General features: G+C 59.4%; 2 protein-coding genes across 4 annotated transcripts; one reads left to right on the top strand and one right to left on the bottom strand.

Moving 5' to 3' along the window:
- SASH3 (SAM and SH3 domain containing 3) lies at nt 1-4764 on the top strand. 2 transcript variants are annotated; one of them, XM_032702157.1, is made up of 8 exons: nt 1-105; nt 2304-2399; nt 2641-2790; nt 2871-3021; nt 3095-3243; nt 3368-3574; nt 3830-3980; nt 4085-4764. In XM_032702157.1, the coding sequence occupies exons 1-8, from the start codon at nt 52-54 to the stop codon at nt 4228-4230; spliced, it is 1104 nt and encodes a 367-aa protein (XP_032558048.1). In that variant the 5' UTR covers nt 1-51; the 3' UTR covers nt 4231-4764. The 2 variants fall into 2 exon arrangements, with proteins under 2 accessions (XP_032558048.1, XP_032558047.1); XM_032702156.1 differs by having other exon boundaries at nt 4082-4764.
- Nucleotides 4758-17921, bottom strand: ZDHHC9 (zinc finger DHHC-type palmitoyltransferase 9). Of its 2 annotated transcripts, XM_032702154.1 has the most exons (10): nt 17894-17921; nt 17256-17561; nt 10302-10462; nt 9593-9751; nt 8611-8748; nt 8423-8471; nt 8060-8162; nt 7818-7921; nt 7537-7704; nt 4758-6792 (listed from the first exon to the last, which is right to left on the bottom strand). In XM_032702154.1, the coding sequence occupies exons 2-10, from the start codon at nt 17420-17422 to the stop codon at nt 6690-6692; spliced, it is 1152 nt and encodes a 383-aa protein (XP_032558045.1). In that variant the 5' UTR covers nt 17423-17561; nt 17894-17921; the 3' UTR covers nt 4758-6689. The 2 variants fall into 2 exon arrangements, with proteins under 2 accessions (XP_032558045.1, XP_032558046.1); XM_032702155.1 differs by lacking the exon at nt 17894-17921 and having other exon boundaries at nt 17256-17565.
- Between the last annotated feature and the right edge of the window lie 151 nt (nt 17922-18072).

Raw genomic sequence — 18072 nt, 5'->3', positions numbered from 1 at the left:
ACGGGACGTGCCGAGGTGCTGCCGAGCGCTGTGCCCTCTGGCCCCAGTGCCATGCTGCGCCGCAAGCCCTCCAACGCCGGGGACAAGGAGCCAGGACACAGGAAGGTGAGTGCTGGCAGCATCCAGGTGCCCTCAGCACACACGGGTGTCCCTGCACACCCGGAGTTGTCCAAGCCTGGGCTGCCATGGGATACTGAGTAGGAGGGCTGGTGCCAGGGAGCTGGGGCAGAGCCCCAGGGGGTTGCGACAGCGTGGGAGCAGCACTACCATCCGTCTGTCCCTGCTGCCACCAGCCACTGTGGCCTCGCCAGTGCGTAGTCCTGGCATTGCCCAGCTCCCACCCTGCCTTGCATCCTGGTGGGATGGGTGGCTGGGATGCACAGTCCCCTGGGATGCACAGTCCCCTGGGTGCCAGCCAGGGTGCCGGTGGGACCCGTGGGGCTCTGCTGGGGGGGGCTGTGGCCCCCACTCTCCATGGCCTCCCCACGGCGTGGGCGGCCGCCTGCCATTTCCTGGGGGGCGGCGGTGCCGGGTGTGCAGCTCCCAGCCCGGCAAGGTGCTGCGGTCGAGGCTGCAGCTCTGTCACGTGTCGGCCGCTTCCTCTGGCAGCACCGCTCTGAGGTGGGAGCCACAGCAGCACCAGCTGCCAGCACCGTGGCCCCTTGAGAGCCCCCAGCGTGGCATGGCCGTGTGCCACCCCGTGACAACCTGTCTGGAGGCTGGAGTCACCGGGGGGGGGGCCACAATCATCCCCCTGCACCAGGTCTCACACCAGCTGGCACTTCAGCTCTTGCCAAGCCCTGCTGGGCTGGCATCAGCATTGGCAGGTCACCGTGGGGAGCAGGGCAGTGCCTGGTGCCAGGGCCCTGCCCACGGCAGGCACACATCCCACCATGGCAGCTCGTCCATGCTGGGAAGCTCCCGCAGGAAACCTGGGTGAAGTCCCCCTCGCTGCACCAGGAGGACCCATCCAGCCCGGCAGGTCCCAGTGGGCATCCCCTGCCTTTGCCCAGCCACAGCCGCTCTCACTTCCCTCTCATTGCTGTGCTCCGGGAGAGCCCGGCCTCCCTGGCTCACATCCCACTGCCAGGCTCTCCAGGGCTTCTCCAGCGCTGGGCCAGCAGCTTTCCTGGCTTTGGAGCTGTTTTATCTCTGAAGGGAGAGCTCCTGGGGGTTCAACTCTCCTGGGTCTGGTGGGTTCAGGGTGCTGGGGTGGGAGCGGAGATGCACCTGGAGGTGGCCCTGCCCTGTAAAGCCCCAGCAGGGGTGCTCTGGGTGTCCCACTCCGAGCCAGCCCTCTGCAAGGAACGGCAAAAACAAGTGCTGAAGGATGCTCGGTGGAGCCGAGGAGGAGGAGAATAAAGACGGGACAGGCTGAGCAGGGGCAGGAAGGGCCTCGTAAGGAGCTCGGAGCCGGCAGAGCCGCTTGAGAACGGAAATCGCAGTTTGTGGTGGTGGTAGAGTGAGCACTGCGGTGCCTGCTCTGAGCGTGCTGGCAGTGGGAGCCGAGCTCACCCGGCCCAAACACGGAGTTCTGGCATCCAGGGGTGAAGGAGACCCGAGACCGTGTGGCTGTGCTGGGATGCTGGCTGGCTGGCACCAAGGGCGCTCCTGTCATGGAGAGACCCTTCCCATATGGGACAGGCACCAGAGGGCATGGAGATGGAGGCAGGCAGGGGGCACAGGGAAGACTGGAAAGAGTAGGGGCAGAGGGCTGCAGCAGGACTGAGATTCACAACCTGTCTCGATGGCTTTGGCACGAAGATGGCAGTGAGCCAGCTGAGGGTGCTCTCTGAGCTGTGGGGGAAACTCACAGTCAGAAAACACGGGAAACTTTCAGTCCTGGAGTTGATCACGAAGGCAGAAACAGGGATGTGGCTGCTCTCATGTTCCCAGCCCTTCACTGCCTGCCCACTTGTGGGTGCTGCAGAGCCCTGTGTTCCCCCAAGACGTGCCTAGCCCATGTGCCAGGACAGCAGCGTGGCACAGCCCTGGGCTGCTCCCAGCTCGGCAGTGCCAGACTCCATACCGGAGCATCCCTGCCCCAGGAATGCTGTGCCAAGCATGAGAGCAGGCACCGAGAGCAATACCAGGGCTCTGCATCCTTGGTCTGGTGGGTTCACAGCACATGACAGCTCTTGGAGTGGGGTGAGACAGGGGAGACTGTGCCAGCCAAAAAACTCTTCCGTCACCCTGGGATGGGCAGAGCAGCCCAGAGGGAGGAGGGGAGCTGGGGCAGGGGGTGCAGAGCAAAGCCCTCACACCTTCCATCGCCCCTCTCACACCCCTCCCCCTGCCCCCAGCTTTCCCTCCAGCGCTCCAGCAGCTTCAAGGACTTTGCCAAGTCCAAGGTCAGCTCCCCCGTGCCGAGCGAGAAGGAGTTCAACCTGGAGGAGAATGTGAGTTCCCAGCCTCCCCAGGGCAGCAGCACCCCTTGACACGCCTTGCTCCCCTGGGATCCCCTTCCCAGCCTATTTCAGAGCTGGTTTCCCCAAACTCCTGGTCCTACCAGGGGCCCACATGCCATGGAGCAGCCCATGTTCTAGCACGCGTGGGATTTGGGGTCTCACAGCCCTGTGTGACCCCGCTGAGGCTTGCCTGGGGTGGGGGCTCTGCCTTCACTCTCCATCCCTCTGGCAGATTCCTGAGAATGATCCCAGTAGTGCCAGCCCTGAGGATGCCCCGCGGAGCAGTGGGACGAAGCTGGGCAGGAAGTGGCGGGCGGTCATCTCCCGCACCATGAACCGCAAGATGGGCAGGATGGCCGTGAAGGCACTGGCCGAGGGGAAGGTGAGCAGGGGGTATGGGGGACATGGGCAGGTGAGTGGGGGGCAGCTCCTCCTCCCCCAGCCTGACCCTGGTCCCCACAGCAGGGAGAGGTGGAGGAGGAGGGGTCCCCGTGCCCGCTGTCCCCAGACGGCAGCACAGAGGAGCAGAGCCACGACAAGGTGCCCCTGTCGTACCTGGAGCTGGAGGAGGAGGAGGACGGGCGCCCATCCCTCAGCCGCCAGATGTCCAGCGGTGAGCCCAGCCCCAGCAGCACACCGGTCTGAGCCCCCAGCAGAGCACATCCTGACCCCCTTCTTCTCTGCAGGCAGCGACATTCCCAGCCCTGGTGGTCCCCGGGACAGCCTGCAGCTGGAGGAGACTGTCCCAGCCTACGCCGGCCCCTTCTGCGGCCGGGCCCGCGTCCACACCGACTTCACCCCCAGCCCCTACGACAAGGACTCGCTGAAGCTGCGGGTGAGCCACGGCCACTGCGGCCCTGGGGAGGGAGGGACGGTGGCTGGGGACCCTCCTGAGGCAGAGGTGTTCCCCAGCTGTCCCCAAGCCTGCACCCACTGCCACCCCATCTCCTTTGGCCCAGAAAGGGGACATCATTGGCATCATTGAGAAGCCGCCTGTGGGCACCTGGACTGGGCTGCTCAACAACAGGGTGGGCTCCTTCAAGTTCATCTACGTGGATGTGATCCCTGAGGAGACAGTCCCTGCCCGCAGGAGCCGGGGCTCCAGCCGGAGCAAGCGCCTCAAGCCCAAGACCCTCCATGAGCTGCTGGAGCGCATCAACCTGCAGGTGAGGGACGGGGGCCATGGGGAACAGTGGCACCCAGCACGTGCCCAGGGTGCCAGCAGTGGGAACACCCCCTCTCTGCTCCCCTTCACTATCCCCCATCCCTGTGGGTCCCTCCACTGAGTTCCCTAGGGGCACAGAGGGGACACATGGGGCATTTCTGGGCGATGTGGGGGCAAGTGCCCACCATGGACCTACACCGGGGGCCAGGGGAGCCACCCGAGCCCTGCTCATCCTTGCCCACCATCCCCCACCCAGGAACACATCCCCACCCTCCTGCTGAATGGGTACCAGACCCTGGAGGACTTCAAGGAGCTGAAGGAGACCCACCTGAATGAGCTGCACATCACAGACCCCCAGCACCGCGCCAAGCTGCTGACAGCTGCCGAGCTCCTCCTGGACTACGACAGTAAGAGCCCCGGGGAGGGAGTGGGAGACCCCCACCACCACCCACAGTCCCCCCTGCTGGGCACCCCAGCAGCACCACTAATGCCTCGGTCCCTCTCCCAGCAGCCAGTGAGCCGGAGGATGGTGACAGCTCTGAAGCCCTGCCATCACCCTCGGAGCCCAAAGGGGACATTCCCCGGGACTCAGGCTGCTTCGAGGGATCGGAGACCCTGGATGGCAGCCGGGAGGAGGCTGAACTGGGGGGGTCCTGAGGAGCAGCTGGGGGCTCTCTCCATGGCACAGTCCCCCTGAGCCCACTGGCACTGCTGCTTCCCACTCTGGCCCTGGCAGCAGGGACAGACCAGAGGGGACAGCTGCTGGCAGGGGACAGAGGAGCCCCAGCGGTGTGACCTCAGGGCCCAGCTTGGCCCCGGCACCACGGGCAGGTGCTGTACCCCCAGGACATTTTGCATGGTGCTGCCTGGCACTGCTGCCCCAATGTGGGGGCTCTGGGCACCCCAGGGCACTGTGCTCCGGGCATGCGCTGCTGCTCCTGGATTTGCCAGGAAGCTTGAGGGAGCTGGGGACAGGAGCCATGCCTGCAGGCAAATGAAGTCTTCACTGTCACTGCTCAGCACGGGCACATAGAGACCCCTCCTCACTCGCCATGGGGGGCAGCAGGATGCAAATAATGCAGCTAAGACACTGGAAGTGTGAGATGGAGAGGCTGGAAAGGCACAAGGAAGGGGGAAGAGGCAGCTGGCTTGGGGCAGCACAGACACGCAGGGGCTACAGCTCAGCCATTTTCAAACCAATTAAGTTTCCTTCATTGTTTTAAAATTAAAAAAAAAAAAAAAAGAAGAAAAAAATAAAGAACCCCCAACCCTTGCCCGACCTCCCCTTCCTTCTGGAGACTCCAACCAGCGCAGGCAGGCCTCACTGGCACGGCAGTCCCAGCAGGCAGCACTCCCCACACTGCATGGAATGGGGAGCAGCAGAGCCAAAAAATACACTTTTTCACACCGAATTTGAGATTTGGTCAGTAGCATGTTGGGGCGGCTCCCACGGCCGGCGGGGTGCTCAGGGCCAGGAGCAGGACCCCTGTCCTGCGGGGACGAGATGGGACCGGGCTGGCTACAGGGCCATGGCCATGGCAGGGAGGCCGGGAGCAGCTGCAGGGCCACTGCGGACCCATGGCCACGGCCAGAGCAGCAGCTCTGCCCTCTCACCAGGAGAGGAGACCCCGGCACCGCAGGAGAGGGGGCAGCGCCGGTGCCACGTCAACACCACTGTCACCAGCTGCCAGCCACAGCCCAGGAGGGCCCAGGAAAGAGGAGCGAGGTGGGAGGCACAGACAGGCTCCGGAGGGAGCGGGCTGCTCCACACAGCTGCTGAAAGCAGGATGGCATGAGGCCAGGGGCGGAGCAACAGCGACTTCCCGCTGCCAGGCAGGAGCATCATGGAGACACACACAGGACTGGCCAGGCAGGACACCCCCCACCTGCCACCACCCACCCACACTTGCAGGAGGCACAGAGTGCCCAGCACTCATGGTGTGGGATGGGGAGCTGCCAGGGCACGGAATGGCCTCTCCCCACCGTGGGCCTCTGCAGGGACCTCGCAGGACAGGGAGTGGGGCAAGGGAGGAGGAGCTCTCCCACCATCCCCCCCAGCCTCTTCTCCCGACTTTGCTGAGGACACACAGGTGAGTGACACCACACAGCCATCCTTGGGCAGCCAGCACGCCCTGGGAAGATCCAAGGCTCCCACAGCCAGTCTGGGATGGCTGAGAACTGCAGAGCAAGGCAGATGGGGGACACCAGAACGCAAGGACACAACACGGAGTCGGGGCTGAGGTTCTGCACAGCAGCCGTGCCACAGCAAGGGGAGGGCTCAGTGCAGACACCCTGGCACCAGCAAATGCAGCCCTGGCACCAGCCAGGGAGCCGGTGGCACAGGCAGACCCTTCCCTGCAGCTCAGTACACCCTGGCACAACCACTCTGTGGCTGGTGTAGGTCGGGGAGGCTGCCCACTCCTTCCCTCGAGCCCCCGGGTCGGTGTGAGCCCCAGGGCAGGGTGAGGAGGGTCCCCATCCCAGCTGCTGCCCCAGCTATGTCACATGTAAAGGAGCACAGGAAGAAAGCTACTTAAAAACCGCTGCCAGCAGAACTCCTTCCCGCTTGTTTGGGTCCTCTGGGCACCACAACGTCTCCTGACAAGCCTTGCCACGCCAACCACAAAACAACGTCACAGATTAGAGGAAGGAGGGAGGAGGGGAGAGAGGATGCTACTGCCATGATTGCTTTCCCCTTCCCATGGGGATTCCTCAGCAGGAGGGAGCAGGGGATTCCTCAGCAGGAGGGAGCAGGCTGGCCCTGACTGCTGAGCTGCTGGACCATGAGTTGCCCCATCAGAGCCGGGGCCAGGTAGAGGGACAGCCTCGGCCCTGAGCCAGGATGGAGCATCCAGGACAGCCCGCAGAGCCAGAGGCCCAGCCCTGGCCGCAGGCAGACCTGCCTCAGCAGTGGCAGTGCCCCGTGGTGACCAGGGCGTGCCACCCACACTCGCTGTCCCGTGCCACCGCCGGCCCACACCGTGGTGAGTAATGACTAAAGCAAAATGGCCATGGGGAATCGGGTGCCTGCCATCCAGCCCTCCTCCTCCTCCTCTCCTCCATCACTTCCAGCTTTGATTAGACAAAACAAGAAAGTTCTCCCTTCCAAGCAGACGCTAGTGCTCCGCTCGCCCAGCGTCCGGGGAGGGCACCAGGACCTCCCCAGGCGTTCGCTGCTTCTCCTCCGGCATCTCGGTGTCACTCAGGGATGGCACAGGGCCTGGGGAAGAGAGGACAGAGTGACCTGCAGGGACACACCCCAGTACAGAGCACCTGTCTGAGCATACAGGCCCCACAGCTCTGCTCCTGCCTCCAGCTCCACCAGCAGCAGTCTTGGCTGGGCTTGGGAAGAGGAGAAACCAGGGGCCCCCCCAACAAAAACAACAAAAGCTTCAGGAGAGCTGGAGCACTGGACTGCTCCAGCAGAAGTGGTCTGGACTGTATCCACCAGAGAGAAGCAGCACATCATGCCCAAGCACAAACAGGCCCAAACATTTCCCACCATGTTCATGGAATAATTCAGGTGGGAAGTGCACTCTGGAGGTCTCCTGTCCAACCACATCCTTAAAGCAGGGCTAATTTCAAACATAGAGCAGGCTGCTCTCCAAAGACAGAGATCCCACACCTGTGAGGACCCTTCCCAGGGAGAGCCCTGAAGCTCACATGCAGCACCAGAACAAGATGCAGGCAACATCCCACCCTTCCCCAGCCCCTCCTAGCTGCATGGGTGACAGCTCCTGAGTGCTCTCACGGCAGCACTGATCTCCAAAAGCACAGCCAGCTGTGATCTCCTTTGAGGAAACTCCAGGAAACCAAGAGGCCCTGGTTTCCAGCATCAGACCAAACTGGTTTTTCACCAGCAGCCTCTCAGCACGGCCCCCCTGTGTTGTTCTGTCCTTCCTACACCACTCTCAGCTTTCCCTCACTGTCCAAGAGCCCCCCCAGCTCCCAAGAGGATTACTCACGGCACTGGGGAGAGGAATGCTGCCATCCTGCTGCTTCATGCTGCTCTCCTCAGCCTGCCTGGGGCCCTGCACGGCCGGGGGCTCCTGCGTGCCGGGCCCCCGTGGGCACGGTCCCTCCTGAGCTGTGCTCTCCTCCTGCTGCAGGATGCCCCGTCTGTCCAGGACACTGCAAGAACAGAGCCATGCCATCAGAGACACATGCCTCCCCAGATCCCATCTCTTTTCCCAGCAGAAGTGCTGGTGGAAGGCAAAGGTCAGGGCTGCCCCTCAACAGCTTACCTGGGAGGCAGGGGCCCACAAAGCACCTCACAGCAGTTCTTCACTATGTTGCCGTGGCTGTAGGGATTCTGCACACGGTTCTTCCCAGTCCAGGACCCCTTAATCTGAAACAGTCAGGCACAGGGTCAGGTCTGCTCCAGGGAAACCCTCCCTCAGAGCCCTGCCTTGGCCTGCAGAGTGGGTATAGCTGTGACGTGCTGAGAAATGGTGACGGCTCAGAGGAAGAGGAAGAGTCTACTTACATCTTCATTGGTTGTCTGATTCAGTGCCACCAGGAAGGTGTGGAACCCAGTTAACCCCACCACCGACCACAGCGTGAAGAAACAGATGAGCACCTCCAGTACAGTGAGAACAGTTAAGGACTGGGAACAGCTGGGGAGCGGGCCCAGCCCACCTATCATGACCCTCAAGCACACCAACTTCCCTTCCTCTCCTAACCATGGTTTTCTGTTTTAGCCTCCTCCCAAAAGCCACAAAACTGCTCCCCATCTTGTCATCGGTGGAAAAATGCCCAGAGATACATGTTAGAGTGGCCTGGGCAGCCCATCCATAATGCAGCTCCCACTAGTCCCCAGCTTTGGAGAAGAGGCACTGTGGAAGGATATGTCCCTGGGGTTTCCTTCAACGTGTTCAGAAATCCAATCTTCAGAGATTCTGCAATACAAAAAGCAAGAGATATTTTTTACTCTGGAACATCCCATCAAATTCCCTTTCCCACTCCATCACTCTGGTTTCCCACCGCTGCCTGTACCCTTACTCCCTCCCTCCTTCCCAGCCCTCCAGCCAGACTCACTCAGTGCTACGTAGACGATGTTAAAGGTGAAGATGTAGATGGTGAGGAGGGAGAGCGAGAGGATGAAGAGGTAGAAGTAGCGGTAGTTCCTCTTCCCCACACAGTTGCCCACCCAGGGACAGTGATGGTCAAAGCGCTCTGGGGAAGCCAAGACAGAGATCAGCACCCTTCAACACAGCCCTGCCCACCCCCGGATCCTTGCTCCTGAGCCCCCACCTCAAAAATCAACCAGGCTGATAAGGACTCCTAAGTCCAACCCTCTGCTCACTCAGGACTCTGTATCCCAGCCCCCATCCAGGAAGGGAGACCAGGTCAGAAAGTCCAAAATCGTTTCATAATGAGTCTTTTTGCACATTAAGAGAGAGTTTGAACTTGGCCCCTTGTGTGTCTTCTCTCCCTGGGGTACAACAGCCACAGCACATGGGTTAGATGAAAGCCTGGGAGTCCCCAGGTTGTTACCCAACCCACTGTATACCTACTAGAATAATCAGGAGAGGGTTTGTGGAAGTGCATAAACACACAAAGGTTGGGAATCTGAAGAGGAGGAACGGGATTTCTACCTGGAGCAGCAACGCTGAACATAAGCCAATTATATACACAGGAGGACAACAACCAGGGCACCCCATAGGATAGCACAGTCCCCATGCTGATGAAGGAGCTGCTGTCATCCAAGACACAACTCTCCACTAGAACCCTCCAGCAAGGCCAGAGTCCAGTGGAACAGAAAAACAGGCTGCGCGCACACACACGGAGAAGTTGGACTTGGTTAGGCTAGTTATTGCCAAAGTCCTGGCAAAGAGTAACCACGTGGCTCCAGGTTCTGAGCAAACATCAAGCTCCTGCAGCATAAGACAAGGCAGCCTGTCCCTGTGTGGACACACCACCACTCCAGACCCGCTCAGCATGAGGCACAGCTCTCCCTCTTTCCCCAAGGTTCCCCCACAGGAGCTGAGGGCAGGAGCAGGCCCAGCCCTGCACTCACCCACGCAGTTGTCGCAGATGCTGCAGTGCGAGGCGCGGGGCGGGCGGAAGATCTTACACGTGTAGCAGTACTTGAGCTTCACGATCTGGTTGTTGATCTGGAAGTTCTTGATGCGTGGGGGCGGGCGCTGGCCCTGCGGCACGGTCCCGTTGGTGGCCTCTGTCAGAGAGAACAGAGCACAGATCGGACCTGCTGCTACAACACGACAGGCCCAGAACGACAACTCGTTTCCTCGCCTTTCCTACCAGCGGGACCAGAGCCTGTTGGCTCCAGAGCCGGTGGCTGCAGCTCTGCTCATGCGAGCCAGAGCCAACCTGGCAGCTTGGAGGCAGGAAAAGGGATGCCAGAGCTTTCATGGGCACGTTGAGAGGAGGTTAGGGGTTGTCACCCGCATTCATAAACACTCCTCTCTCCCTGAGGGATCAAGGGGACCACACCAAGCTTCCTGCACCCCTTCCCAAAAGCAAACTTTGTATGTACATGGCTATGGGAGAGAAAGTAGCAGGTGAAAGGGTTCCCAGAGAGAGACGCAGGTACATCATGCCCCTTTTTGAGACTTGGCCGAGCACAATGGGCCAGCAGATTGGGGCGCTCCTCACTTTCGGAGGTCCAGCCAGGAAGAAAGGCTCTGCAGGGATTGCAGCCTAAAAATATGCCAGAAATACAGAGGCTTTTCCAGCCCTCCCCAGGTTGGCTGCCCCACACTCACCAATCTCCATCTCGATGAAGGCTGCCTCGTCAGGCAGGGCCCTCGGGATCACCCCGGGGTCGCTGAAGCTCGTCCGCAGCAGCGTGGCCATGGCAAACAGGAAGAGAACTGCTGCAAACACGGGGATGGCCGGGGACAGCTGGACAGCCAGGTACCGGCACCTGTGGACACGGGGCGGGAGGAGATGAGTCAGAGCGAGTCCGGAGTCTGCCGGCACCGGGCTGAGCGCCTGGCACGGCATCAAAGCCCCGGCGCTCCTGAGCACTGGTAAGATCTAGAGCAGAGAAGCTGTTCAGCACGTCCTTCTGATTCGCCACCACAGGGGAATGCTCCCGGGGCAGCTCCAGTGACCAGGCACCGTCACAGCACTGCTGTGTTTTCCACCAGCCAGGCACAGATACTTCCCAGCATCTGTTCTGTTTTCAGATCCAGTTTTAGGCAGTGCCAGAAATGTGACCAGGCAGCTGGAGAGACCATGCCTGTTAGACCCCTGCTGCCAAAGGATGGGTTGGAGCTCCAGAAGAAGCACCCAAGGCCTGGTGGAGGACCTACCATGCCGGAAGGCATGGAAGCACATGGGGATGGTGGGAATCTCTAGCTGGCCCCTAAAGGGCAGCAGCTTCCAGTACCACAGAAATTACTGGAATTTACTGCACCCTGTGCTTCTCAGGAATGGGTTCCTCTGGAAGTGCAACACTCCCATGCAATGTCTGTCTTCCTCTGGCTTTTCTGAGGTAAGGGACTGAAAAGCTCCAAATAAAGCAGAAAGGCTCCTGCTCCAAGATTTCCCAAGCCCAAGATGGAACATGGTACAAGGTTTGTTTGCTCTAAAATGCAGCAAGATTCGACAAGGAGTTTATTGTTCTGATCCTGCTGATGGAGGAAGTGCAAAGGGAGCATGGGACTCATTTCATCATAGCTGTGCTGCTCCCACATAGCCACATCCATGTTCCCATGAGCACCACAGCACAGGCCTGGGCAGAAGTCATGGTTTAGAGACATACTGGGCTGAAAGAAAACACATATTTATCCTAATTCCTTCAGAAAACCCCACTGATATTGGGTTAAAATTCCTATAGAGCTTGCCTATGGTTTAAGGGAAACCCCCGCCCCAGTCCCACCATTCATGCCATGTCTCACCTCTCCTCTCACACGTTGCTTCCCTGGGTGCCTCCTGATGCAGCTGAGCACTGAGGCTTTCAGGCACCTGGCTTTCCTAGACCCACCCTTCACCCTTTTTGGTGAAGGGTGGATCATCCAGATTCCTTCTGTTCCACAGTTACTCTCCAAGAGAGCATCAGTCTACTGCAGTGAGAGGACGGGGATTATGCTCCCTGGGGGGGCTGCCATCCCAACCAAAGGCATTTCCACCAGCTCCACAGCACTGACTACTTAATTCTGGATAGCATTCCCACCACAGCTTCCCTAAACACAGTGCAGCTTCCAGCTCTGCAGACCCACCACAGGAACGCTCACTGGGCCACTGGCTGTCTCCAGCGACTGTCCCCAGGGTGTGACAAGGACAGAAGGGCTGCACACTGGAGCTACAGCATGCTTTGGCCACAGCTGCAACACCAAGCAGCCACAGTGATGCACATGGCTTGTCCCATACACCAACATCCTTAATTTCAGACACTGCACACTTCTCAGTTCCCCAAAACAACGTCCCTGTGCCGAGCCTTGCCCGCAGCCAAAGAGCCAGAGGGCTGAGCTTATCGTCTTCAGGCAGCACAAGATAACTCTGCATTCCCTCTGCAAGGGCAAAGTCCAGGGAGAGCTGCAAGTCAGTCAGAGAGTAAACAGAAACCCTGGAGCCCATTTGGGGTAGAAATATGGGTTTAGGAATATGCAATATGGGTTTAGGTGTGGGTCAGCCTCTTCTCCCAGGTTACAAGTGACAGGACAAGAGCACGCAGCCTCAAGCTGTGCCAGGGGAGGCTCAGGTTGGACATCAGAAATTTCTTCCTGGAAAGGGTGGTCAGGGAGGTGGTGGAGTCATCATCCCCAGAGGTGTTCAAGAAACGACTGGACATGGCACTCAGTGCTCTGAACTGGGTGACAAGATGAGGATTGGTCAAAGGTTGGACTAGATCATCTTGGAGGTCTTTTCAAACCTAAATGATTCAGTGATGCTGTGATTATTCCTTGAAAATCTGGACACTGTCTGCCCCAAAGGGCTGCAGCCTGACCCTTGTTCAGCTGACACAACAGCTTTTGGAACCGCCGTGACAACATGAACATATTGTGGGTTTAAATATGGATCCATGAACTGTGTTAAAGCTGAGCCACAGCCCTCCTGCTTCCACACGGGCTCAGCTTAACTTCCCTTAACTAGGCTGGCTTCTGTGGCCCCTCACAGCTGAGGGCAGAGGTGTGAGAGCCAGAGGAGCTCTCACCACACTGAAACTGCATAAGGCCCAACGTGGAGCCCAACATGGAGCCCCCCACGTGCCTCCTGCTCTCCACTGCACTGATGGGGCCTCACTCTTCTGGAGGTGACTTTCAGGGAACATGTCCACAGCAGGGACAGCAACCACACAAAGTCTTGACTTGGTACTCAGGTACTCACTAGCATTGGGGTATCTTCAGTCTGTGCTGCATCTCCAGCATGATTTCACTGCTCAGTAACAGACATTTTAAAGATCTTTTGTTTGGGAGAGCTCAGAGCCAACAGAGATGCTCTGTTGGCATGTGAGGATGCTGCTCCCCCACTCCCAGCACCATATTTGTGCTCTGGAGCGTTTTGTCACTGACAAGCAGACAATAACAGCACTATCACAATTCATCGTCACGGAGGGGTGGGCTGGGGGCAGGAAGGCTCAACAAAGAGATCATTGGAATGGGGGGGTGTGGGGAGAAGCAGCTGGGAGGTGCCACTAGTTACAGTGCTTGGCTGGTTATTTTGTGCCCTCTTGAGAAGGTCTGTTGTAATCAGCACATTGAGCAAAGCTCTGAAGGAAGGGGAAAGCCACCATGCCTGGATGACAGGGACTGCAGCCACAGCCACTGGGCACTGCATCTTCTACACAGGCCCCAGCTGCGCTCAGCACAAGCTTCATGATATCAGTCACTCACATCTCACCTGCAAATCAACTTTCCTAAACCACGGCTCAACCACACTGTGAGAGCCAGCAGAGCTGTATCTTCCCCAAACACCTGACCCTCACCAGGGCACTTCAGCCATCTGCACCTCCCAGCTCTGGGATGGTGTCCAGGAGCCACTGTGCTTGTGGTAAGTGTGGAAGAGGCAAGTGCCACAACCACAAATCTGTGTCCAGGCCCTTCCCAGCAGCACCAGGCAGAGTTGGAGCTCTCCATGGAACCTCTCCCCACAGAAACCTCTCTCTGACACAGAAACCCTCACTACAGACCCACATCAACTGCCAGCACACACCATGTGCTTCTGACCCGGCTGAGGCAGGACACAGATGCGTTATGCTGATGTTATTGCTCTTTTCCTGGCTAAAAAATCAAGTTTCCACACAGGCAGATCACCCCAAGATCCACATGGGAATGAGGGTGTCACAGAGGACATGCAGGGAGGCTGAAGTCATCTCCTGAGAAGGAACCCACACATGAGAAAAAGGTCAGTTGAAACCCCAGGAGCAGCCACTGCACATACAAACAGGAGTGAAACAAGCTGAACTCTGGACACCAACAAACTCACCTCTATCAAAAGAAATTACAGTGATTAAAAAGCATCGATCAACTCGTGTAAGTTTTGACTGCGCTTGTCAGAGATCTATCTAGAGGTAACACCATCTCAGAGGCTCCTCTGTCAGCCTTGGGTCTCTGGGGTTCGGAAACCAAACCAAAAAAATAAAGTCACATGAGGGGCAGTGTAGGTGTTTTCTACTCATCAGAAGACAAACACATTTTCATCCCTACAAAGCTAAGAAAGTAGGAAAAACAAAGTGACAAATATACCTGGGCATTGGAGAAGCCTCTGACATTTACAGACATCAAGTTCTGTGCTGAAAAGCTGGAGGCAAAAGAAATCCCATTCCCTTCAGCTGCATGAGGAACTCACTTCAGGCCATAAGACAGGCTGGCAAACTGCAAAGGGAACTCCCAGCCTGAGAGAGGATGCAGCATCCCATCATCCTCGTTCCCAAAGGGATTTCACAAGTGCTTTACATGGGCTTCTCTCATGCTGGAACACCATGGGCAGAGTTAGCAGCTAAGTGCCCAGCCACAGGGCTGACATTACTGTTAGGAGTCTGAAATAACGCCTAGAGGATGTGGAATTTTATGGGACATGTTATGGAGCAGACCTAGTTAAGCACAGGTCTCGGACCCTGCAGGGACCAGCCCTGAGCAGCGGGAGCTGCTCCCTGATGAAGTGGTGGTGAGAGAGGTGCCCTTGGGCAGAGGACCCCGGTGGCTGCAGAGCCCTTCCCGGGAGCCAGAGCCAGCACGGCTCCGTCCCTCTGCCTTATCCAGGAGGGAGGAGCCGGATCTCAGGTACGGCACTGAGCTCTACCAGCCTCTGGGTCCTGTTCGCTCCCGGATGGAGAGACTTACGCGATCCCAGACCACAGCGCTGCGGATTGGGGGATCAAAGCACGGAAACTCCCACCCACAGGGCTGAGGAGGCTCAGCCCGCTCGCCTGCGGACACCGCGGAGCAGCCGATGGCACCGGAGATACTCGGAGGAAAAAAACACCACCAGAAGCAGCAGCCTAAAGAGCACGGCCGTCATTCCAGGGCTGCGGAGGAAGGACCCTGCCAGCGAGGGACGGTGGTGGCTTTTCCCCTGATGTGGGTGCCAGTCCCCACCAGCGCCGGCTGTAAGCGGAGCCAGCACAGCCCGGAGCGCCGGGATCAAGCCCGGCCCGGCGCAGGGCGAGCAGCCAGACAGATCCTGGCTCCAGGCACCCCCGGAGCCGTGTTCAGACAAGGTGTGACTGCGCAAGTGATTCAGCTGAATGGAAAAGGCACCACAGCACGGGCAGCCCTGCAGTGAGCGGGCAGGGAGGGGAAGGGCTCCTCCGCCCACCACCGACTGCCACGCTCCAAATCCAGACCCTAACACCCGGATGGCTCCTCTGTAGCACGAGTTTTAAGAGGGGAAACCAGGAATTTGCATGCAAACGCAAAAGAATCTGCCAAAAGCTGAGACAAATGCACAACGCGGTGAAAGCTCAAGGTTGAGACCCTCACCCAAAGCTCCCTAAGGTGTATGGAAGGTGCACAGGGCAGGTAGGGAGCCCAGCTGCTCATCTCAGCCTGGTTGGTGCAAAAGAGACCCTGGGGAGTCCTTCCAGATGGGAAGGCAATATCTCATCCCTCTCCCAAACACAAAAATCCCCAAACAAGTTCAAAACAACTCCCTCTTTACCAAGCAGAAAACACTGAGATGTTATGCACTGAATCAAATGGGTATTCGGAGTTTTCCCAAACTTTTCCTTGTCTTCCTTAGATGATTTAACTAAAATTCAAAAGTGATCCTACTCCCAGCAGCACTTCCCCTGCACAGCCCACCCTCTGGCTCTAGGCACGGTCTGGATGTCTCAGTGCAAGCAACCCCTCCATAGGCCTCTGCTTCCCAGAGCATGGAAAGGGGCTTCTCAAGGAATTTCTAGTCACATTCCAGGCTAACCACAGCCTAGGGATGGAACACAGCCTTAGCTCACTCTGCCTGGTGCAGCTGGTGAGGGCAACCACAGCAGAGAGGGATGTGGTTCACTCTCCACAGGACCCACAGGGAGCCAGAGCAATTATCCCTCAAATCAGTGTTTCTGGAGCAGCAAAAAACATTTCTGGAGCAGCAGTTCTTCCTTCAAGGTAGGAAGGCTCAGCCCCACTTTTCAGATGGAAAAAAAAACCCCAAACAACAAACCAAGAGTGGTGTCACTTGGTACCTCAGAATTCAGACTGAGCCAGGGATAATTTGGGCAAGGAACTAGGGAGAGCCATGCCAGGCCAGGGGATGTGGAGACAAGTTCCCTAGCCTGGGGAAGATGTTGAGGAGGCCAGCATCTGGGCTGAGGGGTTTATGGCTCTGCAGGGACAGCCAGGGCTTAGCCAGGGAGCAGCTCCTTCCGCTCGCTTTTCCTGGCTTAACAAGCTTTTGTGTTACCCAATCCTGTGTCAGCCCTTCTCCTGCCCCAGAACACAAACAAACCCAAGGAGACTGAGGAAGTTTTGCAGTTCTTTAGCTGATCCAATTTCATCCTCAAACCAGGTGACAGGGGCGTCCTGTACCCTCCCACAGCATCGGCTGGGGCAAACATAAGCTTTTCCCTTTTTGTTTGTTTTTTTTGATTGTAGGATTACTTTAATGCCAGCCCAGCTCCCAGGGATTGCTGAAAGGAGGGGGCAGGTCCCTCTCCTTCAGTAGGATCCAGGGTTTTGGCTGCAGAGCTGATCTAAGGGGTGGCTGGACCCTCCCCAAATACTGGGGTGGCTCTGGCTGTGGGACCTCTTCTGTAGTGCAGCACTGGGGGCAGGTCAGCCTGTCAGGAGCCTTGGAGCCACCAACCTCATTCCTCATTAATCCTCCAGCAGGGCCACCTCCCTGGTGGGGCTGACAGGGGTGGCTGCATGTCCCCCCAAGGGCAGGAATGCAGGCTGGACCCCGGGGCTGCAGCAGCAGTGCCCTTGCACCCCAGCCATCCCGGGGCCAGGAGCACTCGGGACTGCCAAGCCCCAGACAGAGAAAAGGGTGACCCATGGGGACAGAGGGCCAGTGTCACCCTGCAGGGTCCGAACACAGGGAAGTGTCATCCCATGGGCAGAGCCGGGGGGGACGATCTGGTAGGGCCCATCCTCCCAAAACCTCCAGGCTCAGTCTGCTGAGGGCCAGGAGGCAGATCTGGGCAGGCAGAGCTGTACCGTGCCAGGCTCCCCTCTGCCAGGCTGCTTCATGGCAGGCTCCCCTCCCTCTCCCGAGGCCCCCGGATCGGTCCCCAGTCCCATCCCCGCCCCGCGGGGGTCCCCGGGGGAACTCACTCGAAGGCAAAGAAGAGGGCGCAGGTGCCGAGGATGAGGAAGAGCGTCAGGTAAAAGATGCCCTTCTGGCGGGCCATCATGATGCGGCCGTCGCAGCAGAAGGTGTTCCTGCCCGGCAGCTTCTCCCATTTCCGAACCACCTTCTTCCTCGCCACCATCACCGACATGGCGGGGCCGTCACTGGGGCGGCGGCGGCCGCCGCGCGTCCGGGCGCTGCTGCTGCTGCTGCTGCTGTTGCTGCTGCTCCTGCTGCTCCGCCGCCCGCGCCCCCGGCATCATCGGGGCCCCGCGGGGCTGCGCTGGCGGCTGCGGGAGAGGGAACCGGGAGAGCGCTCGGTCAGCACCGGGGAGGCGGCGGCGGCAGCCCCGGGCCGGGGGGCGGCGGCCGTCGCCATGGAAACCCCGCGCCCAGGAGGGGCGTCGCCGCGGGAACCCACCGGGGAGGGGGCGCGGGGCGCGGCCCTACGGGGAGACCCTCGGCTGGGCGGGGAGGGGGCGGCGGGGCGGCCCCACGACGGGAGGGGACGGGGCGCGGCCGGGCAGGGCAAGGCAGGGCAGAGCAGCACCCGCCCCGCAGAGGGTAGAGGGCAGAAGGGGAGGGCTCGGGAGGGTGCGGGGGGTCCCGCGCCGCCGCTCACCCGGTGCCGGTGCCGGTCGGGCCGGGCCGGTCGCTCCCTCCGCGCCGGGAGGGGCCGCCACGCCCCGCAACCCAAAGGGGGCGCGGCCGCCGCCGCCATTGGCCCCGCCGCACCCCGCGCCCCGCCCCGCTCGCCTATTGGCCACTCTTGCTGCCACTCCACGGCGGCTCCTCCCGCCC

The sequence above is a fragment of the Chiroxiphia lanceolata genome, chromosome 14 (genome assembly GCF_009829145.1).
Source record: "Chiroxiphia lanceolata isolate bChiLan1 chromosome 14, bChiLan1.pri, whole genome shotgun sequence".
In the NCBI taxonomy this organism is placed as follows: domain Eukaryota; kingdom Metazoa; phylum Chordata; class Aves; order Passeriformes; family Pipridae; genus Chiroxiphia; species Chiroxiphia lanceolata.
Note: the sequence above shows the minus strand (reverse complement) of the source record. Positions and strands in the feature narration are given on the sequence as shown.

Coding starts and splice junctions, on each gene's coding strand:
- SASH3 (XM_032702156.1), top strand. CDS start 52: ATGCTGCGCCGCAAGCCCTCCAACGCCGGGGACAAGGAGCCAGGACAC. Junction 3,022..3,094: donor CAGCCGCCAGATGTCCAGCG/GTGAGCCCAGCC, acceptor TCTTCTCTGCAG/GCAGCGACATTCCCAGCCCT. Junction 3,981..4,081: donor GCTCCTCCTGGACTACGACA/GTAAGAGCCCCG, acceptor TCCCTCTCCCAG/CAGCCAGTGAGCCGGAGGAT.
- ZDHHC9 (XM_032702154.1), bottom strand. CDS start 17,422: ATGTCGGTGATGGTGGCGAGGAAGAAGGTGGTTCGGAAATGGGAGAAG. Junction 8,472..8,610: donor CATCGTCTACGTAGCACTGA/GTGAGTCTGGCT, acceptor TTTGTATTGCAG/AATCTCTGAAGATTGGATTT. Junction 8,163..8,422: donor TTGAAGGAAACCCCAGGGAC/ATATCCTTCCAC, acceptor AACTGTTCTCAC/TGTACTGGAGGTGCTCATCT.